The 26690-nt window shown below is 34.0% G+C and overlaps 1 protein-coding gene across 1 annotated transcript in view; it reads left to right on the forward strand.

Annotated features, from left to right (window-relative positions):
* CSMD1 (CUB and Sushi multiple domains 1) overlaps nucleotides 1–26690 on the forward strand; it is a 1211070-nt gene that overhangs the window by 846163 nt on the left and 338217 nt on the right. The window contains exons 11-12 of the mRNA XM_040599137.1: nucleotides 6477–6580; nucleotides 15432–15544. Coding sequence (XP_040455071.1) covers nucleotides 6477–6580; nucleotides 15432–15544 — 217 coding nt within the window. The remainder of the gene's footprint in view (nucleotides 1–6476; nucleotides 6581–15431; nucleotides 15545–26690) is intronic.

A 26690-nucleotide genomic window follows, 5' to 3' on the forward strand; every position in this document is an offset into this window, starting at 1 on the left:
TACTTGACACCTTTCAATTTTGTATCATTTCAAGGAAAATAGTGTTACGTAATGAACAGAGAAATTAATTAGTAATCTGGATACTATTGTTTCTCAGGCTATTGGATTGCCTTTCATCACTTATTTTTTGGCTCTCTATTTCAGTCTAAAATTGTAGTAATAAGGACTGATGTCCTTTGTAAAGTATATTGATATCTTTGAGTAAAATTCTTTATGAACTCAACTGTTACCATTCATTCAAAAGCAAACAAGCAAAAAAAAATATTTAAAAATCCTCTATAACATTCCAGAGTCAGTAATTAAAAGAAAGGGGGGGGGGGGGGGGGGGGGGCGGGCGTGACGGGATGGGACAAAACCCACAAAAGAAAAAAAAAACCAACCTACTTTTTTTTTTTTTTTTAATGTATTTATTTTCTTCTAATGTGAGTAAAGGTAAACAGGCCTATAGAGGGGACTATAGGCAATGGGCAACACGGTGCAGGAGCAGTCTTGGCAATGTGTAAGGCACCGTGGTCAGTTAACCCCAGTAGGCAATTAGGCAGCTCAGCCTCACCCAGCCACCTGCTCACTCCCCTCCAGTACAATGGGAGAAAACTTGTGGGTTGAGATAAAGGCAGTTTATTAAGTAATGCAGAAGCTGCATGCACAAGCAAAGCAAAACAAGGAATTCATTCGCTGCTTCACATCAGCAGGCAGGTGTTCAGCCATCTCTACGAAATCAGGGTTCCATCACATATAACAGATACTGGGGAAGACAAACACCATAACTCCAAACATCCCTCCTTCCTTCTTATTCCCCCAGCTATTTTAGCTGAGCATGACATCGTATGGTATAAGATATCCCTTTAGTCACTTGGGGTCAACTGTCCCAGCTGTGTACCCTCCCAGCTTCTTGTGCACCTCTCAGCTGACTCACTGGTGGGGCAATGTCAGAAACAAAGAAGATCCTGATGTTGAACAGCAAGCACTGTTCAGCAACAGGTAAAACACCTCTGTGTTATCAACACTGTTTCCATCACAAATCCAAAGCATAGCCCCATATAAGATGCTATGAAGAATATTACCCAAAACCAGTGCAGGCAGTCACCAGTTTCACACGATTTAATGCAGGGCTCCTCAAACTTTTTAACCAGGGGCCGGCGCGCGGATGAAGTGGCAGGCAGTCATCTGTGGCTGCTTGGTTTCCCCCCCAACCCCCGGCGGGGGGGGTCTGTAAATACCAGGGGCCGGATTGAGGACCCTGGGGGGCCATATCCAGCCCGCGGGCTGTAGTTTGAGGACCCCTGATTTAGTGGATCACATCAACAACAGTGGTGGTTATAGGGGCTTGGATTTAGGTTCTAATGAAAATACTACGTTGTTTTATGCAGTTATATTGGGTCCTTAGGCTTCTACTTTAGTTACTGGCATATGGGGAAGTAAATATAGCAAATATTTAGGGGCAAACAACCAGCATAGCCCTACGGGGTCCATTAACTTTGTGCACCACATCTCTCCTGTGAACACCTAAAATGTAGGAAAGTTCCTAATATATTATTTAATGAAGTTGTGGTTTTATTAAACATTTGCACTGATGTTTGTTGTTTCAGAATTTCTTTATTGTTTTCATTGTTGACTTGAGTGACCTGAAACCCAGGTACATACTTACATTCTTGAAAAAAGAGATGCCTAAGAGCTATATTTATAATAAATTCTTGTTCCCGTTATTTACAGATGTTCTGTGTTTATATGATCCTGAGAAGAGAGAGGGAAGTGCTGTTACTTTCTTAAAGAATCTTTGCAGAAAATGTTTTTAGTGTTGTGTTTAAAAAACTCCCTCATATTTCAGAAAATGTTCCCATAGCTATATTTTCTTCATGCTTATTTTTGGCATGGTCTGTAATTCTTTATAGAATTATATATTTCTGTAAGTCATTTCTCTGTATTTATAACTTCTACCTAAAAATAGTGATTTGGACATTTTTGTGGGTTTTTGGCTTGGCAAAAAGGAGATGTCTGTAGTTCAAATTTAATCATCCATAGAATTTGTACATAAGAGATACCTAGTTTTATTGCTATATGTAGTCAATGATCTATGTTTCCTATTTCACAGGAATTTGGAAATAGTCACAGTGACTCTTAAGACTTGAAGACATCACTGTAGGAGGGGTAGGCTAGGGAGCAGCACATTTTTTACAATTTTAAGGAATACTGGATCCTTGTATGTATTCTGTAATGCTAGTACCATCTTATGATGTTGCTTCTGTATTATGTTATTCTTCAAGTGAAGTAGGTACTCTGAAACCTGTTTTAAAGCTCTGGTTTAAATATCTGGCTTGTTTCATTATGAAATTTCAAAAAGATTTAAGAAAACTGGAAGACTGTAGCAATATTTTCATGTTTGTGCCTGTAGCAATGACTTTTTTGGTTACAAATCCCTTTGTGCATGAGGTATCTGTAAAAGATATGATAGAGTCAAAAAAATTTGGATGTTTCAAATTTCAAATTTTACATGAAATCAGGAAGAAGATGCATAGTAGGAAAATACTATCACATTTGAAGCTAATAGGTCAATGAAATGGAGTAACTTATAACAGTTGCAAACATCTTTCATCAAAAGCCTTTATAAAGAACACATTTTCTTGAGGTTTTTAAAACCTCAGATTGAGGATCCTCAATTCCATTTCCCTGTTCTTCATATATTTTTCTGTAGTTTTACTGAGACAACAAATAGTGTCACTTCATTTTTCCATATTTAAGAGATGCTCCATCAAGGAGACTCCTGTGGGTTTTTGTTGGGGGTTTTTTTGGTGGTGGTGGTGGTTTGGTTGTTTGGTTTTGTTTTTGTTTTTTTTTTTAATAAAACACATTATCACTAGCACATATGTGTTTTTTTGATCTGCTTGTAAGTATGACACATCTTATGGATATTTCTCTTTTCTGCTTGCATCTTAAGACAAAATTTACTGTTCTCGCTTTTTACTTTATACTTACAATATTGAACGCATAGATTTCTAACTTATTTAAGAGATAATAAAATAGGTCTTACTAGTAGTGAAAAGAACATGTACATGTAGGCATTTTGGAAATGTCATATTGCCATGTTCCCTACTGCTTCTTCCAGGAAGAATGTCCATACAGAAATTCTGTTAGTACAACTCTGGTGCTGTCTTTCCCAATTACTTACTATAGCACTTATGCCAGCAGAAATATAAAGTGTGACAGTGTCTATGAAAAAAGAGAATGCTTCTAGGAAAAAAAAATTATATTATTACAGGAAATTCACTTGCAGTGCTTGTATAGAGGTACCTCCTTAGGTGTCTCATATTTTTAAGCTTTTTTGGGATTTAGTCTATTTAACTAATCCTAAGTAATAATTCTGAATTGCTTACAAGGGAATTTTGTCTCTTGTATTTCAGAAAGAAGACAGGATCATTCTTCTTTAAGAACTATAATTGGTCACTCAGAAACAAATATAATGGGTTTGGAAGTAATTTTTGTATTTCCAAATTTTTAATGAAAATTAATTCTTTCCTTTATTTTAATCAGTTCAGAGTAAGCATATTTAATGATGATGATTAGATTAGTATTACTATTGTTTGTGGTTTTTTTAAATGCAAACCAACATTGAATCTAGAGAAGCATCTCAGCTGCTTTTTTCACCTCAGTATATAAATCAATATTATTTAACGACATACAGGTATATTTTTCTTGCTGATATTCGCTCAATCCTTTTAAGTTTTTCCCATGCTGCATTCATATCTATATCTATATGAAAGTGTCTTATATTCTTTCTCAGAAATAAACTGATAAGCATCCACATAACAAGTTTTAAATGCTTCTGATGATTCAGAGCTTTATCTACAGAGGAACTAATTTTGTCTTAAGAAAAAAGTATCTAAATAAATTTTATCTATGTAAGCATTAGTCTCCCATAGCCATCCAAACTCCCCATGTAGTCAGTGGAAAGGGTAACTAAATGGCAGTTTGGTTCACCTTAGGCCAGATAATGTGATTTGTGTTCTGGGTGCCATTTTCTGTTCACTGACTGTAGGAGGAGCTATCATTAGACTGGGTGCTTAATGTTTACATGGTAGAGTATAGGTTTCATGAATCAGATTAAAGGAATTTAAGTTAGACCTCTACCTCTTAAGTCTCAACCATTTGAATGCCTTTCCAACACATTCTATGTGTTAGCATAGAACAATAGCATGGAAGTGAAGATAACAAGACTTTGTTTAATAGTGTCTAATGTTTCTTCACACACAATGTATTTTCCATAAAGAAATTTTTCTTGCAACAGTTCCTATATACTTAAGCAGGTTTTTAAATCCTTCATTTATTTTTTATATCTAATTACTTATTTGTAACTTACTCTATTATTAAAGTGATGAACATTCACTTTTGTTTTTAAATTGTAATGTAAAAGATTTTGTGAGTCTAACCAAATTGAGCATATTTAAATAATACATTACCATATTTTCTCATGGATTATTCTGTCAGGTTTCCTCCCCCCAATAAAATAAAAATTGCATTAAAAGTAAAAGTCTTATATATGTAGTTATTTTTATTGTCAGAAAAAAATTGCTGCTTTTATGCTTCTGCATATGTTTCTTGCTTTTCTTTGGCTTTATTAGTCTTGATTTAGTAATGACATTTTGCATGTTAAGCACTGTTACAATCTATGAATACTAGAAGGTAAATAAGGATCATATGGAAATGTATGCTATTTTATCTCCAGCATATTCCTGAAATTCTTGTGATTATGGAAACATAATGTAGATAATGCAGTACACGTTATCTCAAAATCTGGCAGGTCTGCAAGATATGCTGTAAAGGACCCATATTAGATCTCAAAACAATACCTCTGACATATTGTCAAAATAAATATACAGGTATTTGTGTTAATAATGTTTTTCATAGCTATGGATATGCTAGGACCATTTAGCTTTAGCGCTTTTTTTTGGTGTTTTTTTTTTCCTCCCCAAAAAAACCCCGAAACCTCTTTCTCTTTTACCTTTAATGATACTCCTGTAAAACATTAACTTCACTTCAAAACATACAAGGGCTTTTAGTCCTGGAGTCAATTTTAGCATGCATTTAAAAATATAAACATACAAATAGCAGAGATGGCAAAGCAAATTATGAAAAGCAAGATGAATTTGTAACAAGAGGCAATATATTATCTTTAGATCAATGAGTGTTTTATTGAAAACAGACTTTTCTTTGGGTTAGAAACTAAAGCAATAGAGTTCAATGTAAGCCTCATCTACTCTGGTAGTGTAAGTTCCTCTCTGGAGTTTATATGACTAGACTATTTCCATTTCAACACTAAGAGAATAGATTTGCTGGCTTTCTGTTTCAATATTGAGAAATTTTAAACAATTAGCTTAGCTTGGACGCTGCCTTTTTACATAGCTAAAATTTGGGTGAGATTAATTGTGCCTTGATAATCACATAGAAACAAACTTAAGTGGATGGAAACCATTGTTTTTTCATGTGTTGCTGCCAAAACAGCAGCATAATATGGCTGATGCAGAAATCCCAGATGACCCAAACAGTGTTTTTAGCAACAAAACAGAAGAAAAGTTAACTGCATTTTCATGCAGTGGCTGAAGTTGTGTAAAAGTCTGCCCAGGGTTATCTGCAAAATTTAGTATACAGATAAAATGTAAAATTTTCTGAAAAAATGACTGTGACTGTCTTCACTTTTATATCATGTTGTCTGCAGAAACTTTGGTATCAAAATACGGAAAAGTACAATATACATATGTATGTATACATATAACTTGCAACTACTTCTCACCAAAACAGAATTCTAAAAAATACTTGTCTTAGAAGTGTTCTTCTGTACAAGACTAAATCCATTTTCATACTTTATTTTATCTCATAAAATTACAATTTCTGTAAATTAGAAATACTTTTTCAAACAATTCTGAGGAGTATATTTTTAGTTTTCTGGGCAATTCATGATTAGACATTAAGTGAAATAGTTCAGTGTTAGTAATTTACACAAAGAAATTTCTGCTTTTGTATTTCTGTGCACCAGCCTCCTCCACCTTCTTATGGACTGATAGTTCATATCTGCCATCTTGTTATCCTATAATTCAACAGATGAGAAGGTTTTAATGTCATATACTTCCAGTCTTACATTAATATTTATGTGATTATTAAGGTTTAAAAAAGGCTTTTACTGCTGTTTGTATTAACTTTTCAATAATGAGAACAGTTATCATCAGTTAGAGGTGACTGGCATCTTTAGTATATGATACCTCTGAAACACTATGGCAAAGACCTTCCTCTTGGGATTAGAAAACAGTAAAGTTTCTCCGCTTCTGCTTTTCTTATATATCTTTCTCTAATGAAGTAAGACTAACTGAAATCATGAGTAAGTGCTTCGTGACTTGATATATGGTAGCCAAATAACTTGTTTTAAGACTACAACAGATCAGATAACCTGTAGGCATGTTTTGATATAACTTATTTAATTTTAATAGGTTATAAAGCTTGCTTTTGAAGAGTTTGAGCTGGAAAGAGGCTATGATACTCTTACTGTGGGAGATGCTGGGAAAGTTGGTGATACCAGGACAGTGTTGTATGTGTAAGTACAGAACCTCAAAAATTTTCCTTAGAAATTTGTTGTCATATGTTGTTTCTTCTGAATCATGAGATATCTATTTAACTTTGTAATTTTAATGTCTGGTTTTTGTTTATACAATGTAAACTTAAAATTCAACCGCTGTCTAAGTTGTTCATCACAAAATTCACTTCAGACCTTTAGTAGCATCTTTATAGGCTTTAATATCAAAGACTAAAAACTGCAGAGAACTGAGATTGGATTTTTTAAAACGCAAAAAAGCTTCTTTAAAAAAATGAGTACTATCTGTATAATTCTAATTGTAGTAACAAGCAATTTAATGAATAAAAAAAGGCTTCAATTTCAGCAAGCAGAAAATACAACTTGTGCAAAAAAAATAACCCACAGATTAATTTCACAATTTTTATACTTAGAATTGGATTTGTAAACAAAATTTTCATTAAAGCATATAGGCCACTGTTCAGTAAAGTGAAACATACCTCATAGATTAATATGATTTGGTATGATATGATATGATATGATATGATGTGTTGTGATATGATTAATATAATATAATGTAATGTAATAATATAATGTGATATTATATGATATGATGTAATGTAGTTAATATAATATGTAGAAATTGTAGGAACTTACATAGGTTTGAATGAAAATTACAAAATAGATATCTAATCTTAAAATACAGATGCTTAATAGGGTTGGGGCTATTAGAAAGAATAGAATCCTGTACAGAGTGATTATTCTCATCTACCTTAACCATCTCCATTTGGTTGCATATGCTCATTTTCCTTTCTTTGTAATGGGAGATTGTGGTCACAAGATATTTTAGTTGTAGCTTTTAGAGGGTTAAGTTAGCGTATCACTCCTGAATACTAAACACAAAAGAAAAGTACAGGGTTAATAAATTAGCAATGTCTAAACAAGATAAACTAGCAGTGTTTATTTCATAATAACATTACTTGACATTGCACAGGAACCTTCTGGATAAATTTAGTATTGAGCAGATTTGTTAAAAAAGAATCATCATCATTTATTAATTTGAAGGTTTTTTTAATCCATGTAAATTATTGGAATGTTTATTTTACATAATTATAACAAATGAGTGCACTTAACACTCACAGAATTTATTTTAAATTAGAATATTTTTGGAGGGACAAGTCTGATGACAATAACTTCATTATAGGTATTTTTATGAATTTATATTTATTAATAGCTGTTTTCTAAACTCTGATATTAAAGTACATCGAACACCATAGATATAAAGCACATAGAACTACTGAGTAAATTGAATTCCATGTTCTGAGTACCTGAAAAAAAGAATAAGAAAAAAAACCCTGTTTTAAGAGCTTAAACTTTAACAAGAAGAGGCTTGAACTGGGAGTTGGAATTTTAACACCCACGTTTATTTTTTATTGTATTTTGCAGACCAAATAAATATCGTAACAATCTTTCTGGGGATGTTAATTTAACTGCTTGTGATTGACAAAAGAGTTTGCAGTGTTTCCTTTTTCTGGTGAAGTACATTTTGGCTTACAGATATCCCAAAACTCCTTCAGAGTCAAATTTTTGAACTTAGTACATTTGGTACTCCAGTTTATTAATTCTATTGGTTATACTGTCAGTACCTCACATATCAAAGTTTGCCTTTTAAAAATTACTGATCAAGTATTTGTCAAATTTCTGGGGTTTTTACCTTCCCATTTGAAGGGATTTAGCCTGTAACTACATACCCCACATTTCTTTTCCATGGCTACCTTAAAAAAAATCTAAAATAGTCTTAGGTCCTATTAATAGCTATTTTGGTATCTTAAGAAGGCAGACCCCCATAATCACATCACTTCCTATATCTATTTATCACTTTAGTAACTTTTTGAAGATCTCTGTAGCAGACATCAGCTTCAGAATCTATCATTGGCATTATCTGGCACTAGTACACTGTTCTCACTAGAGACATGCAGTAATTAATAGCTCTTCCTTCAGTATGATTTTTGACTAAAATAGCTACTGTTTTATCCTTATTACTCTACAGCCTGTCATTCAGGATTACAGTACAGTGTTGGCCCTTCCATCTTTACTGCAAATGGTATCTTTGACGAAAACGAGGTCAATGCAATTAAATTTATCTGCCTTTTGGGTTGCATGCTTTGCACACTAGCATTACTCTGAAAACCATTTGAGAAAGTAAATGATTGAAAACTTAAATAGAGTGGAAATATAGGAAGGCCCAAGTATGAAACTACAGTGTCACAATAATTAGTAATGAATCTGTATTTCTATTATGATACTGTTTTCCAGTTATTAAAAACTGAATTGTGTCATGCATTATGAAATACATTATATTTGAACTGCATCACAGATGCGCCACATTTTGCTTGCTTTTGAAAAAGTTTCTCTGTGGATGCAAAGTCTCGCTCCTCATAAAAGAGTAGGTCCACCTGTAGATTAATTACCATGAGAAAGCTCATAACTAAATGTCAAAGTGATTTCCTTACCAAAATTTTCTATTAGTTGGTTTTAATAACTTCTATTATATTTAATGAAGTTTGAGCAGCACCTTGCAGCTTTTTATTCTCCTCAGGGGAATGATGAAGCTTATAGGAAAGACTTTTCTGGCTAGATTTAATTTATAATTTCTCAGGATCTCTTAAAAAATAATATAGCTTTTCTTATGCTGAGCAAGTTTCTCTTGGCAGCTTAAGTGCCAGCATTTCTGCAGAAATTCTACAAAATACCACTGTATAAACTCATGCATTTGATTCTTAAACTCCATAGCTTTTACAATAGAGTTTAAACTAAACATACAAAAGTAAATACATTTCTAAATCCAAACCAATTTTCTATGTGATTTGAACCTTTCCCCTGCGTATATAAATGTCATGTCTGAACACCCAAAACTCAGCCCCTTGAAAAGTTTTCTTCCTTTCAGGTGCTAGAGCACTGAGGGTAGTAGCTACTTGTTGGAGCTTTATTGTAAATTTAGTACTCAAACTTTATGATGATCTCAGTTATGCCAGGATGTTTATAAGCCATCCATCCAATGAACATGGGAAACTGGCTAATGGCAAGTCAGTAAGTAGGGGACCATTAAATACTTGATGGGAAGAAGACTGATGGAGTTGATAAGAATCACAATATATAAATGATCAGTCCTTGCACAAGCTTTCTATAGTGTCCAAACTCACCAGTAGCAATTATCTGTGTAACCTCAAAGCTGTAGCACTACAGCTAGAAGGGACTAAGAAGGGATATTGATGTTTAAAATTGAGGAAAAAAATGAAAGTATAGATTATCCAGCTCAAATTTATTTTTTTTAAGAAATTGGAAAAAATTAATTAGAAAAAATCTTCTAAGTTCATGTAAAATAGCACTGAGATGGTAAAAAAACCAATATACTTTGATGAAGAACAAATTATTTCAAATCAATTTAATGCATTTCTATGACAGTGTAGTTGGCATTTTGAGTAAGGATAGGTTGGGTTTTAGTTTATTAAACCAGTGTATTTTTAGTATTTATAGCATTTTTTTTTAAATCGTATCATAAACAGCTTAATTAAAGGGAGAATATACCCATCAATTTTAATATTTTTAAGAATTGCTTCATCTGTAAACCTTACTTTATGAAAAATTAGCAATATTATTTGATGGGATATGTATATTGAGATGGTTAGCTCTCAAAATACAGCAATACAACTTGCTGAAAATTAAATATGTTTAGCCTATACAGTTTTGACTGGAGTTATTTCTCATATTTAACAGGGTTTGGTTAGAAGCTAGTGACTACCCTTACAAAATAATTCACTAGCAATAATTACGTGTGATGTGAAGATTATAAGTCAGAACATTTGCGACAATGCCCTATTTTGTGTTTTTAAGTTCTAGTAAATTAAATTAAAAGTTTGCTTTACAAAGTCTGCTTTGCTTTCAAATGCTATGATTTATATTAGTCTTGCAGCAATTATATTAAAACAATTGCCTTTTTTTAAATTATTCCCTTAAAACATTAATCATTAAACTTCTGTTGTATAGAAAACTTTTAAACTATTTTTTTCCCCTGATACAAAGAAGAAATTGTAAATTAGTGGTTTAAACCCAGCTACTTATGTCAGCTATTTTAGTATACAGACAACCATCCCTGACAGGCAAATGCTTTTTTAGTAAACCCTTATCATTTTCTTCAAATTTACACACAATTTGGAAACTTACTGGTGGCTTGGAAACAACCTAACTTTCCATAACTAGTAAAAAAACCAGGCTGCCTTTTTATAGATCTCAAATATTATTGAATCTGACTTCCTAGTAACTTATTTTACTTATAATTACTTAAAAAATTCTTCCAAGTTTTTTAGAAGTTGTAAAAATTAGGAGAGAAAGTAGGTTTGGGGGTTTTGTTTGTGTGTTTGTTTTTTAATTCAGTGTTTGAGTCTTTCCAACATGATTATCTAGTCGTATTCATGACATTAGTAGTATTCAAAGAAAAATGCAAAGCCAAGTATTTTTACTGACACTGTTTATCACAGCTTTAGCATTCAAACCTTCAGAGCTTTAGTTTGTGATGTGATTGCAATTAAGAACACAAATAGCATCGTGACTTGTCATCTTTGAAGGACAGAACAATACTGTAAAACTGTTTCTCTAAAAGGATAAAACCTAGACAAGCAATGAAAAGGGTTTTATCTCAAAGAAAGAATGTATGTTGACATATTGAAAACTCAAGAAGTGCTTATGATTGAATTTAAAAAAAAAGTTTTAGTTTGATACAGTAGTTTAATGTCACAAAGGCAGATTTATTGACTTTTGAATGCTGTATTTCATTCAGCTTACTTTATTGTAAGCCCCAAAACATATTTATTTAAAATTTTCTGCACAGTAAAAAAACAAGAAAAAGAAAAGAAAATACAGAAAGGACTTAAAACTTTTTCACATTTATGTGGAATATCCCCAGACTTAAAGGATTACTTTCTTGTCAAATTAAACATTATTGAGTAGTTAAAATTTGTAAGATACATATTGTAGCAGAGGTATTTGAATACATATACATAGATGAAAAGTGCACACCAGGATTTTTCTTTGATGAAGTCATAAGAGGGGAAAAATGCATAATGAAATTTATGTTTTATTTGTTGTAATATATTTTTAAAATTTATTTCAGACCTCTGATAATTCCATCTTAAGCCTAAAATCCAAACCTCAGCCTCTTTCATATACTTCAGGCTTCTCATTCTCAACTCATCACAATTGACAGAAGTGGTTTCTTTTCTTGTTTATTTGTGTAAAACAGCAACAAAATATTTTAGGAATTCAACATACATCTGTTTCAATCACATACTTTCTATATTTTTAAATAATAATGTATTATTGGTTTTATGACCATGCTATTTACATATACTTGTAGTTTGGTGCCATGATTGCACCATCAACATTTTGAATTTAAGTACTTATTGAGATCATTTTATGCTGCTTGTGTATCCTAAACTATTTAGAAGCAAACAACATTTTTGGTCCTGGACATTATTCTTAAAAGCCTGGCTCTGGTTTCATTTGGAAAACTAGGATCAGAGAGCAAATTTGTACAAAAAGTTTTTTCTCTCACAGCTGTCTTTTTTGACCTGTGAGTCTGTTCAGAGTACCAAGAAGCTTGGCTTGAGTTTGACTTCCATTATTTCATCAGTTGCATCAATTCCCTTAACATTTTAAACTTACTTCATATATAGATAACCTAGGATTGTGCATCTCTATGTGAAAAGAATTTAACACCAGACAATCTGTCTGAATGGCTGGTCTGCAAGACTCTCTTCCTGAACTTGCAAACAATCTGATCTTAAACATTGTTACAGATCAGGACAAACTTGAAGAGTCAGCAATGGCACAGGTTGTCAGACATACCTCCATTCCCTAAACATCTGACCTACCCTATCTGCCATCCTTCTAGTTGAGGGACATTGTTCTTTATACAGGTATATTCTCAGGGAACTCCTAATAAAATAATAATAAAAAAGACCAACAACCAGACAACAAATGAACAAACAAAATCAACAACAACAACAAAACCAAAAATCCCTATTCTGCTATTTTTTCATTTCTGCTGCTTTGGGTTTCTTATTGCTTTTCTTTGGGTTTTGGTTTTCTCCCTTTCTCTCCCATTTCCCTTCAACAGTCTTGGCTCTCTTCCTATATCCCCTAGATGTGAACCTGAGCAAGCAAAGGCATGTATTTTGCCTGGCTCATATCTGCCATCTATAGATAGGCCATTGACATTTTGAAGGGTAATTACATTAAGCTGGAGGATGACTTTCTTAACTTGGGTCTTTCTGATACCAAGTTGTTGTTTTCCCTAAGCCTGTGGGAATTTATATCTTTATTATGGCCTCCTCTGATAAATTATATTAATATTAATTAGTCATTTCAAGTTATATTAGGGAGACAACTAAGGGTCAGATGGATGGGTAGTGTGAATATATAGTTATCATTTCACTGGAAAGCAAGATTTTAAAAAAACAAACACATCTGTTGGATTATTGTTATGATGAAAAATCTCTGGCTGTGTGATATAATAACTTCTTACTCTGTTTTGTTGTGGTTTTTTATTTGCTGCTTTTTTCTCTTAATTTTTATTTACATGCTACTCAGACATTTCTATACAGTAACAGTATCCCATACTACTCACAAAGACTTTGAATTTTATGTTCATCATATCTATCTTCAGAAATTATTAATGTAGGTCTCTTACATTAATGAGATTACAGTGTATAAACAGAGCCATTTCACCATTTGTTACTTGGTTAGGTGGTAGGCTTATGCATCTTAATAGCCACTGAGAAATTCTTGCTGAATCCACAGGTTTCCGGTTGTCTTCCAATAGATCTCCACTATTGTCAAGAGATACCAGTGAATTTTTCTTCACAGTTAAAAACCCTTAAACCTTTCTTTATAGCAAAGTGCAGAATACAGAGAGCATAGCTTAAGAATTATGGCCCGGTATTTTTGGTTAAGTGTTTCAACTGGAAAGGTAGGTCAGAAATTAGTGGTTATTGCTGTAGTTTCAGGTGACCCAAGATGATTCCCAAAATGAATATATACTCTTCATCTTTTATTCTTCATATATCTATTTCTGCAGGTTTCTTCTATACTACTTCTGTTTGTGTAACTCAGTATCTGGTGAGGCATCTTCCTTTTTATAGGCTATCTATATTATTCATTTAAATCAATTTCACAACTTTATCAACAATTATTATATTATCAGCAAGAATATATAGATTATTCTGGATATAACCTAGCATCTGTTTGAACCTGAATAGTTCCCAATTAGTTTGGCAAGAAACTCAAATTTTAAGACTGAGCAGCTGCTTTATTTTAATTTTTACAGATCCAACTGAATAACTTGGGTACATATCATCATGTCTTACCAACTTCCTTACTTATCTAAGCTAAGGACTGCGTGTTTGCTTATGCTGAGCTATAATCGGTTTAATTTTTTTCCACCTCTTTGTTTTTCACCTATATTGTCATAATGCTGTCAACTACTTACTACCAGGTCATAACCAAAAATATTCTAGACCATATGAGATCACATTCAGACAATACAGCAGCAGTTCTAGGTGGACAGGCAGTAGTAATTAGTAAGACACTAGTCCATTCAACTAAGATTATATTTAAATAATATGTTTTTGAAAGAATCCAAATACTAGTTTCTGTGTTCCTTATAGCTTATTTCGTGAAAAATTCTGCTTCTGGGACATCTTGTCTCAGTTTGGCACAGTATTTGTTTTACTTATCTCACACATGTTTGTTTATCATCGTCAAGGCTGAGAGATGGAAGGCAAGGAACCCCATATGTGATACATTTGAGTGAAACAGAGTCTAAAACAATGAAAGAGACAAAATCATTAAGATTTCCTTACATCAACTACAGTTACTGCAGTACCGGTAGCTTCCATCCCCAGAGCTTCTGATATGTGGAGTTCTACATGGAGTTCAAACCAGATGTCCTCTTCTAGTTATGTTTTTTGTTTTAGTGTCTAGTTTAGATAGAGATAATCTGCAGCCAATTTTTGTGCGCCGCTTTTCCCACTACCTTTTGAAAGGCTTTATAGCTATAACCAAGATCTGAACAGTTGTTCCAATACAGTACTGAAAACGGATTACACCGTAGGCATTTTTCAGCATTAAGAAGTAATCTACAAAGATTCTTTTTTCTTAATAATTTTTGACACACATCTTTTTGCATCAAGATACCAGAATTATAGATGTACAAAGGATATTACTGAGAAGCTCTAAGGTTTTATAGTGGGACTTACCAGCTTGCCTTATATGTGTTGTATTGAAATGTACATATCTATACATAGTTATCTAACATTACTGTATGGGAAATAGCAGTTTCCCCTTAAATCTGAGAGACCATTGTGGGTTATTTGAGTGGGGTATATGAGGTTCTAATAAGTTCTCCTAGACACATGCGCTGTAAGGCATATACAGCAACTTCCATCACTTTCAAAAAACACGGCAAAAAAAGCAATGCTAACCTAAACAGGTGGAAACTATTTAAGTCATACAGCCCCTCACATCTTTTATAGCTTAATTACTTAATGAAAGCTTTAGGTAGGAGCAGCTTTATTAAAAATATTTAATCATTATTAACTTGAACGTATTTTTTCTAAGACTTCACATTGTTCTAATCCATATAGAATAGTTAATTTTATGAAAAAACAGCTGACCAGAACACTAGGGTAATATATTTTAAATAGGCCTAAATATTATATTATTAGTTTAAAAGGATGTGTTTAGTAGAACTAGTAGTAGTAGTAGTAGTAGTAATTTATACCTCTGCAAATGATTTTGTGATTTATTCTACATACAGGCTCACTGGATCTAGTGTTCCTGATCTTATTGTGAGCATGAGCAACCAGATGTGGCTTCATTTACAATCTGATGACAGCATTGGCTCACCAGGATTCAAAGCTGTTTATCAAGGTATGAACTATAACTGCTTTGAACTCATGTTGTAACTTCATTCGAAAAAAAATATTTCAAATAGGCTTTTAGTCATTTCACAAATTTAGAGTTTTGATACCATCTCCATTGTTAATTAATGGTTAATGGAAATATGTATTTGCGAATACGCAAAAAGTAACAAAAAATATCTGAAGTAAAAATGAAAGTTATTGTTCTAATGCTTTATGCTTGAAGGTTAATACAAACTACAAATTTCTATCATTTTTTTAAAAAGGTTAAATGTTACATCCTGCTAACCTGTTTAATTCCTTAGATTGAATATAATTTGAATACTACAGTTAGTTTTCTCAGACTTTATCGGAGTAATTACAAAACTTGTTTTCATGCCTTACCAAGAATCTTCACAGACCTAAGTCAAAATTTGTGTGTAACAAAGATAAAGGAACAGATATATTGTGTACACTTTTGGAAATTAAGAAGATGTATAAGACTGTGGACATTTAACCCAAAAGAAGTGATCTAAATTACCCTAGCCTAATTTGCATTGTTTGTGTCTCAAATAGATGAGAACTTTGGCAACATAAGCATCCTTAATTTTTATTGACTGTGAGCTTCAGTTTGATACTTTCTGAAGTTGATTAATTCTAGTAAAAACTACCTGATAGTTAGTATGTATTGGTATTTTCCATTTTAATTGGTTGCATAGACCTGGAGCTAGAAAGAGTGCTTGCTTATTAACGTATGGTGTCACTTTTGGTTAATTTCCATGTTAATTAGTTCATCTTAAGGATAAGGCCAAAAACAGTGAATACTATTTTCAGTAGTTTCTTATGGGCATATTTGGTGAAAATTATTTGATATTAATTTTGTCAAAATAACTTCCATTCAAAAAACGCTGCAAAACATTGAGAGACTGTTTAATGTTCAGTAACTGAAAGTAACTTAATCAGAAGAGTAGTTCTCCCTACACTTTTTCCATAAGCTGAAGCACCCTGTTTCATTTCACCTGTAGTTACCTTACTGTTTCAACACCAAAAAAGGCAAAACAGTAAGAGTTATGTGGGGGTTAGCTTCAAATTTAGTCACCTATACATTTATTGCACAAAGGACATTAAGACAGGCTTGCCTGCACAGGTTTTTATGTTCTGTCTCTGGCTGATGGCATATTGTGAACTCTACTGATGAAAGGAACCAGAAGGGAAAACACTCCCCAGTTGCCAGCCAGGAAACCCAGTGTTGGTTCTCTATACCAGTATCCTTCTCCAGGTGGACTCTCCATTGAAGCAGGTGGTGGTGGTGATGATGATAGCGATAAGGATTGTATTTTCATAAAGATTTTTCCCTAGTACTATATACTTTTCTTTGGGACTACTCAAACTCACCATTGGATATTCCCAATCACGGTGCTGATTGGAGTATGCTGATTAGGTCAAGTGTTGTATGTTCATACATTGTTAAGTTTCTGTGTGAGCATATTGTTAGATAATATTTATTGAGTATTTAAATTACTATTATCTACTTTTATATGCGCCTTATTTTAGTCTTTTTTAATGTGAACTGAAAACTACAAAACAAGAGGTGAGGGGAGGGGGAGAAAGAAGGGGTGATTCTCATTACAGTGGCAATTGCTTCCCATGAGAATCCTCCATAGCAACACTACTGGGATTTGCAGGTCCATGGCCATGAGAATAACAATATGAGAACAAGGAAAAAGTACCATCATAGAGGCTCTGGAAACACTATCACAATTCTTAAGTCAGATGGTACAGAGCTGTGAGTAAAAAAAGCAAATGCAGGCCCGCAGCATTACCATGGCTAAGACATTAAGGTATCTTAAGACACTGTGCAACACGTGCAGCCTGTACAGTACACATATCAAGCATGTTTGTGTTGCCTGAGGGCAATGACATATTCTTTATTTAAGTTAATCCCACCCCTTCTCGTTCCTTCTTTCACGGTTTTATCTTTTTTACTTGTGTCATTTCTAGGGATTGTGTTTATTAAGACAGTATATTTTCTTTATAGAATCCATTTGTGAGTTATATAAAGTAAAAATAGTGGGTATATAGTGGAAATAGAGTACTGACACAAGTTATGTAACTGACACTTTACATTTTTTCCTCAATCCAAAATTATGAACTTTATCCCATTGTACCTATGTGAAAAAGTTCAAAAGTTTAAATCTATCTGCTGAGTTATTTTTCGCTGTCATTCCTCTTTCTGGTATTCTAAAGGCATCTGTTTTAATTTCTATATTTGTCTAACTTATCAAAGATACCTCATTTCATTTATGGAGTTCGACCTCTTACTTCCGGGGACATTCTGAAAACAGCTAAAGTACACACTATGAATTTTACAGTAGTAGTGTCATCTCTGTTAGGATGTATAACGTTATCATTTGACAATTGGATTCTGCCTTTCAGTCTTGTTTTACAACCAATTGTGAGTCATTTGGTGGTTTTGTAGTTTTGGAAATTAATTTTAGAATGGTAAAATGTGAAATGTTTACAATCTCAGAAGCGTAATAAATGTATTAATATCAAGGTGGATTATAACTTTTTTCTCTGTTTTACCTAACTCCATGCTCTCATTAGTTTTAATATATTTTTCTCATCTTCTTTTACTGTTGACAAAACTTTTATCCATCTGCACTCTCAACATACCTTCTGCTTTAGGCTAAAGTATAAAATCTTAAACCTCTATCATATCACAAGATGATACCTCAATGATTCTGCTTCCCCTTTCTTCAACAGTCAAAGAACGTGTCCAAAGATAGAATCTCATTTTAATGATGAGAATGTTAATGCATTGTGATGTGTGACCTCAAAGACACTGTCTTTGTGATTGCAGCTAGCTAAAAAGAAAGCAAACTGCAGGCTTTGATGGCTTCTACTTGTCTACAGAGAAAAAGCAAAGGGCATCCTTCTTTGAATCTTTTTTACCAAAAAGTCTGATTTTTGCTCCCGATTAGAACATGACTCCTTACCCTCTTGGGCAATATTTTGCAACTGACTGACTGAATGTTTACTTTGTATCTATTAGAATAAAATATTGTTTTTATAATTAATGTTAACAAAGTGTCATAGACTGATTGCAGTTTATAAGAAATAGTTACTGTAGCTAAGCTTTGTCTCTAAATATGAGGTAAAGAAGTATTTTGGTGATGCAATTCACCTCTCCTACATTAGTACATCCACCTAAAAATGGCATGAAATGATGCCTGTAAACTAACTGATATGCATCACAGATTTTTTATATGAGTAGTAAATTTAATACTGTTTACAGTTTGCCTAAGTGTTTAAGGGAGGAACAATTATTTCCCTATTCTTATGCCTCTTCTTTGGCTCACCTTCAGAAGCACCTTAATGTCAGAAATACATAGTGCTATCTATATTCTTAATATTCAAATTTCTTGATTTTAAATATAGTTAATAATTAAGAAAGGCTCTGTAGTCTGCCTAATTAGTCAGGCTTCTTGGACTGTACAATGCAGCTCTGCAATAGCAGGATCAACAAAAAAGACTTCAGACATAGGTCCTCAAGAAATAGCTACTAAGAATGAATAGCTTTGAATACAGAGGAGAACTGTATGCATCTATTGTATGCAATGGAAGGTGAACTATGGAAAGACATGGTAAAACTAATGTTGAAATTAGCTTGTTAATCTGACAAAACTGATAAAATACAATAGTTGCCTTGATATTTTTTCTAAAAGTCAACATCAGTTGTCATATATATAATTTAAACATTACCTGTATGTAAGTTCATTATTAATAAGTAAAATGCAAGATGCTGCGAGCAACCTTAACTTTGATGTTAAACTTTCTAAACCATATCAGAACCATATTATTATTACTAAAACAGAAAGCTATTAACCCATATTAATGTTTTTAAATTATGAAGAATAATCTGCACCTAAGATTACTTTTCTTAAAAAGCTATTCTATAGACTGTATCTGAAGGTTCTTCATTCTCTGTTATAGATTGCCAGTCTTCTTAGCAGAATGGTTCAATACTTTTCTGAAAGAGTTCTCTGAAAGCATCTACAGTTTCTGTGAAAAGGCCAGAAATTTACATTGTTTTGTCCTTGAACAAAAAGATCTATTGTAATACCACACCTAACTTGACTGAAGTCCTCTTGCCATTATAACCTCTGACATTTTTCCTTTCTGAAGCCAGCATGACCAGATGACACTCCACACATCTTCATTAAATAAAGATGAGGAAAATGAAATATACTATTATGCATAGTTAATGTTTCTAAAATGGATGTTGTCTTCTGTTGTAGATATAAAGAAATTATTGAAACTATGTATTTCACAGCTGGGATTTCGTGATTAAAAGCTGGAACATTTCTCAGTGAATGCTTGTGTAGGGCTACTTGTGTAGAGAGGGCTGTGCTAATGATAAAATTTTCCTTGAAAAAAAGAGAAGGAAATTTAATAACAGATTTAGGCTATCATGAAGGCAGTTTTCAGAATTTTAGTGATAGACATATTTAGAAAGTAAAGGAATTAAAAGACTGTACTCTAAGTTCTAGTTATGTCTCTGATATATATATTTTTTTTTTACCTGGGTATTTAGTAAGGTTCTGAAAGACTTCAGTGTATTTCTCCATACAAAGGACATATCTGAAATCTTCATATGACACCTTCTGAAAGAATAACATAAACATTCTGAATGGTAAACTTGTTGAAGACTGTTATCAGTCTCCCTTGTTGAAGTTGCCTTAGTCTGAATAAATTTTAAATATGCATTAGAACAAGGCCTGATATCTTTTGAGCACTCTGATTAAATTTGTTTAGCTTGACCAAAAGTACTTATTTTAAATGCATAAAAAATTTATGGAAATATTTTTTTTTTAAGCTGTAACAAATTTTGCCATTCACTGACTAAAACCTGGCTGATTTTTTTTCTTTTTTTATTACCATATATATAAAGGACATCATGACAATCACTTAACTAAAGATAGTGTGCATAAAGTTTAATCCTAAGGATGAAAACAATATTGATATCAGCATTTTGATACCACCATTTTGAGGTCACAAGTTGATCATGTAATACCAACAGACAAAGTATATTTCTACCAATTACATGCTAAGACTACTTTTACAAGGAAACCTTTCCTGCAATTTGTTGGTAGTCATGGGTTGTAGCAGGGACTTTTTTAGGTGCAATAGGAAAATAATTTTCACTAAAGGTATTCTTAAATCATGTACTTTAAAAAAAAAAAAAAAAGTTTTCCTCTTGGGCTGCATTTTGATTGTGTTTTGACCACAAGTGAAGACCACTCATGCCTAAATTTTCCCAGCAACTTGTGATCTGATGTATTATTTAGACAGATCTGAATCAAAAGATTTGGTTTATGCCATTTCTTTAATACAGGTCCAAGCGTACATTTACCTGTTACATGGAGAAGGTAGACATAGTCATTGCTATGCACATCCAGATCAGGATAATGTAGCATGGTAATATGACATTATGCCTTGGAACAATATCAAACATTGGTGTCAAATCAAGAAGTTCGCCCTGGACACCTTTCTGATAGGACCTAGAGTCACAGCCAAAACCAGGAATGTGCCTGAGTTTGCCTTTTTCTACTCATGTCATGGCATTGCCACATCTAAAAATAGGTGCTTTATGGCTGATCAGGTCCAAGGTGGATCATGCAGCCAGCTGATCATTAGGCTGCTTCCATGCTTTTGTTCCCATCAGCTGTACCACACTGACCACAGAAGCAGGTGACAGTCAGCTTGACCTTTTAGACACGAATTTTCAGAATTTTGTTGTCTGAGATTCTTCTCCCATTCAAGCCTTTAAACTTGTCAGTCTGATAAAAATATTTAATCTTTTGACTTCAGACTTCTTGATAACCAGTAAAATAACATCTGTTTTGTAGCTTGTTTAGAACTCACTTTATATTCCTGCCTTTATGTAGTTATATAAACTAATGAAGTTATGTCACTAGCCTATCACTTAGTTCATAACAGTGTTATAAAAGAAATCTGGTGACTCAGTGATATAATCCTGAGCATTTTATATAATTTGAAGTTATTAAGATTTCTTGGACATGTCAGGAAGCATATCAGCCACTGCAAGCAGCTGAAAAATGTCAAGTTTACAACCTTAATTTGTATTGATACTCAACTGAGCAGTAAAGCTTTAAGCTCTTCATTATAATGTTGTTTGGAAGAAGCTACTTCTTTCCTCTTGAGACTTGTAGAAAAATACTATCACAAACATATTTCAGTTGCTCAGATAAATGTCAGTTTTCTTTTTGCATACAGCTATAGTACTTAGTAAAACTTAAATCAATGCGATTTTTTGCAAACACACAACTTGCTTATAAATGCCATTGCACTATCAATATTGATATAAAACTTTGTTACTGCTTGGAGATTTGATAAAACCTGTGCAAAAAGAAATTAATGGAATTAGGTCTTTTTAGGACTCTCACAATTAGATGGGCATTCTGGGAAATCATTATGTAAAGTGTAATGCTTGGAAAAAACCCTCATAAGTCATTCAAGGAAAACAGCTTTCTATTTTACTTTAAGCTTTTTCTTTCATGTGTTTCATGTATATGAAATTTTCTTTTTATATTTTTTTTTTGCTATGTATTATAATTCAGACATTATTCAAGTGTGTGCTTTTGGAGAACAACACATTTTGGAGGCTATATATATGTACTTCATATTTTATGTGAATATTTTGATATGTTAAAGTCATTTGATTCTGTGGAGAACCGTCAGTTTCACCATAATATTGTATGAATGACTCTGTAGTGTCATACAGTGCAAGTTAGTTTTGTGGATGAGCAAATGTCAGTCACTTAGTTTCTAGTACCACATTATCATTTTTAGATATGGAAGCTTTCCTGTACTGTTATCTGACCTTTTCAGAGTATATTGTTCAGGTAAGCCTACAGCAGGCATTTCTAAGTTTAAAAATCCTTGAGTTTTCTTTCAAGGAATGAATAGTATCATCAGTAGATTACTAACAGAGTGAAGAGAGGAATGTTCAGTTGCTGATACCTACCCCAACAGTTTCAAAGTAATTTTTAATAGTGGAAACTATCTTTGCCTGAGTTTTGTATAATGGTTGAGGTGGCAGACAGAACTCACTTTCCATCTAGAAAATACATGGACATGAGGAACATAACATCATGGTGATATTTTATATTAATTGCATAATTCTGCTTCAGATGGCCTATTTTAATTTTAAAAGAGCACATTTCAGAGTCTTCATCCAGGTCTGGATATCACTATGCTCACTTTTGATTCATAGACATACAATCAATGTCTGCTATTAATCTCAATCAGTTTAAAGATTAACATATAGCTGTTCAGTTTTACTGTTTAAGCAATGTATTAGCTTCTTGTACTATAACCTTTAATGTAATGCATTCTTTTGTGCTAATAATGAAGATTATCAATATGCTAGAAAATAATATGTATGTTAAAAATAGTGTGGTTTACAGACCTGATAACAGTGTACCTTTTTAGTTTTATGATTTCACTGAGGAATATCATTATTAATATGCTCCATCGCTTTAACATCAGAATTTAAAAAGTAAAAAATAAAAAATATAAGCACTCTCAAGATTTAAAATTTGGTGAGGTACAGCCAATATACAGCAAATGGAAGGAGAGGCAGTGGGGTAGCTCTGTAGGGTAGGGAGTGGTTTGACTGCATAGAGCTTAATGATGCTCACAAGGTCAAATGTTTATGGGTAAGGATCAAAGGGAAGGCCAACAAGGTGGATATCCTGGTGGGAATCTATTACTGACTACCTAACCAGGATGAAAAAACACATGAAATATTCTACAAGCATCTGGGAGAAGCCTCACAATCCCTATCCCTTGTTCTTGTGGAGGACTTAAATTTACTGGATGTCCACTAAAAATAAAATATAGCACAAGGGAAACAGTCTAGGAGGTCCCCACAGTCCAGGAGTAAATGGTTAATAACCTGCTGCTCCTCTTAGACACTTACAAGTCTATGGGGCCAGATGGGATCCACCCAGGGGTACTCAAGGAGGTGGCAGAAGAGCTCACCAAGCCACTTTCCATCATTTATCAGTAGTCATGGCTAACCAGGGAGGTCCCAGAAGACTGGAGGTTAGCAAATGTGACACTCAGCTATAAGAAGGGCAGGAAGGACAACCTGGGAAACTACAGGCCTATCAGCCTGACCTCAGTGCCAGGGAAGGTTATGGAGCAGATCATCCTGAGTGCCATCATGTGGCATTTGAGGGACAACCGGGGGATCAGGTCCAGCCAGCATGGGTTCATGAAAGGCAGGTCCTGCTTGACTAACCTGATCTTCTACAACAAGATGACCTGCCTAGTGGATGAGGGAAAGACTATGGATATTGTCTATCTGGACTTCAGTACGGCCTTTGACACCACCTCCCACAACATTCTCCTGGAGAAAATGGCTACTCATGGTTTGGACAGGTATACTATTTGTTGGATGAAAAGCTGGCTGGACAGTTGAGTCCAAAGAGTAGTAGTGAATGGAGTTACATCCAGCTGCAGTCAGGAACAAGTGATGTTCCCCGGGGCTCTGTATTGAGGCCAGTTCTGTTTAATATCTTTATTGATGATCAGAACGAGGGGATTGAGCGCACCCTCAGTAAGTTTGCATATGACACCAAACTGGGGAGGAGTGTTGATCTGCTTGAGGGTAGGAAGGCTCTGCAGAGGGAGCTGGACAGGCTGGATCAAAGGAATGAGTCCAATGAGGTTCAACAAGGAGAAGTGCCAGGTCCTACACTTGGGTCACAACAGCCCCAGGCAATGATACAGGCTTGGGGAAGAGTGGCTGGAAAGCTGCCTAGCAGAAAAGGGTCTAGGGGTGCTGGTTAACAGGTGGCTGAGCATGAGCCAGCAGCGTGCCCAGGTGGCCAAAAAGGCCAACAGCATCCTGGCTTGTATCCAAAATAATGTGGCCAGCAGGACTAGGGAAGTGATCGTCCCCCTGTACTCGGCACTGGTGAGGTGCACCTTGAATCCTGTGTTCAGTTTTGGGCCTCTCACTACAAGGGGGACATTGAGGTGCTGGAATGTGACCAGAGAAGGACAGTGAAGCTGGTGAAGGGGCTAGAGCATAAGGCTTATGAGGAGCAGCTGAGGGAACTGGTGTTGTTTAGCTTGGAGAAAATGAAACTTGGCGGGGGGGGGGGGGGGGGGGGGGGCTGCTTTTTATAACTGCCTGAAAGTAGGCTATAGACAGGTGGGGGTATGCCTCTTCTCCCAGATAACAAGGAATAGGACAAGAGGAAATTGCCTCAAGTTGTGCCATGGTGGTTTTAGACTGGATATAAGGAAAAATTTGTTCATAGAAAGTGTGGTCAAGCATTGGAACAGGCTGCACAGGGAGGTGATGGAGTAACCATCCCTGGAGGTATTTAAAGACATGTAGATGTGGTGCTTAGAGACATGGTTTAGTGGTGGACTTGGCAGTGTTAGGTTAACGATTGGACTTGATGATCTGAAAGGTCTTTTCCAACCTAAATGATCCTATGTATTCTTTCCTAGTTATATGACATGACTGTGGCTAGGATGTTTCCCTCTCCCTTGCCCTCCAGACTGCAGCTACATCTGACTGGTTAGGTATATGTGCATTCATATCTTTTCAAATATTGTCTTAAGAATGTAAAACTTATAATGAGTTAAAAGCCATTTTCCTCTTTGCTTGAAAACTTGATACATTGAAACAAAAACATGTTGTCTCCAGATAAGACAGAATTGTTACGTTTTAGCTCAGCTGGTGAAGATTATTCTTCAAGTCAAACTTCTTTGGAAAGAACTCTTATACAATAATTAAACATTTTGTATGTAGAAAATAGCTCAGATATTTTTATTTCATTATAGAAAAATACTATGTTATATAGCTTTTCATCCCTGTTAATTCTTCAGTATGTTTGATTTTAACATAAATGTTATTTCCATATTCTAATGAAACTTTAATTAAAGATGTACCATGGCCATATTTTTAAAAAACATTATTAACATTTGGAGATTTTCCCTAAAGACTTGATAGGAACAAATATGAAAATAAACCTGGCATTTTGTAATAAGATTCTGAAAACATGTAAGTGAGAATTAAAAGTAGACATTAACTGATCTTTTGTGGTTTTTTTTTGTTTGCAACCACCCAACAATGGAACTGAACAGAGTTGAAACTGTTTTTGAAACATCAAGCCAAGTCTTTCCTGAGCACATACAGCTCAGTTGAAAGTATGATAGAACAACTTAATAATTTTAATTAATTGGAAAATTGCAATTGCTTTTTACTAGTTAAAACTTTCTCCTTTTGGTGTTTTTTTATACTTGCTTTTAATATACAAAATGCCACAGTGTATGCACCATGAACTTGATTGTCCAAGTACATTATCTAGGAAGATAGCCTTTTCATGCTTTTAAGCCAAAATAATTCTAATCTACTAATTTGCCTTATATGTTTGGAAAAGTGGTAAAATACTCAGAATATCTTGTTAAGATCCACAACTCAGTCTGTTTGGCATTCTTAAGCATCCTCTGTCATTTGTAAAGTTTCTGCAAATGATAGTTGGAAATAAAGATACCTCACAGCTAGACAGCAACAGATAGGACGTTACGGGTTTTTCTTTTCAGCAATACTATGATACAGTCCTCTGTATTTTTCCACTAGAAGGCTCAAGCCGAGAGAATTATACTGCCCTTTAGTTCTGAAGCCTTTTGATGTACGACACCTACACCCTGATATAAAAATCAAGCATTTGATTTTAAATGAGCAATAAGTCAGCTTTTCAGATTGCCTCCCCAGTGGTGTCACTCAGTTTAAGTTTTGTTTTCCTGTCTATGTTACTTTAAGTAACCATCCTTTTTGCAAAGGTACCAAAATAATTGTTTAAATGATGTGATGGATGATACACCTTGGACTGTATTCATAGACACATTTAGGTTGGAAATTACCCTTATGATCAATCCAACCATTAATGTATCACTACCAAGTCCACAAATTCCACCATTGATGTTTTCTTTAAGTATATCCTTCTGAAGAAGTATATGAATGAGCTCTTAAAAGTGGTGAGTTATCACTTAAGTCAATAAACTCTAAAGAAAGCATTGTCTTAAAAATCTTCCTAAATAATTAATTTGCTTTTGTAAGGCAAATG

The sequence above is a fragment of the Falco naumanni genome, chromosome 6, assembly GCF_017639655.2.
Source record: "Falco naumanni isolate bFalNau1 chromosome 6, bFalNau1.pat, whole genome shotgun sequence".
Taxonomy (NCBI): domain Eukaryota; kingdom Metazoa; phylum Chordata; class Aves; order Falconiformes; family Falconidae; genus Falco; species Falco naumanni.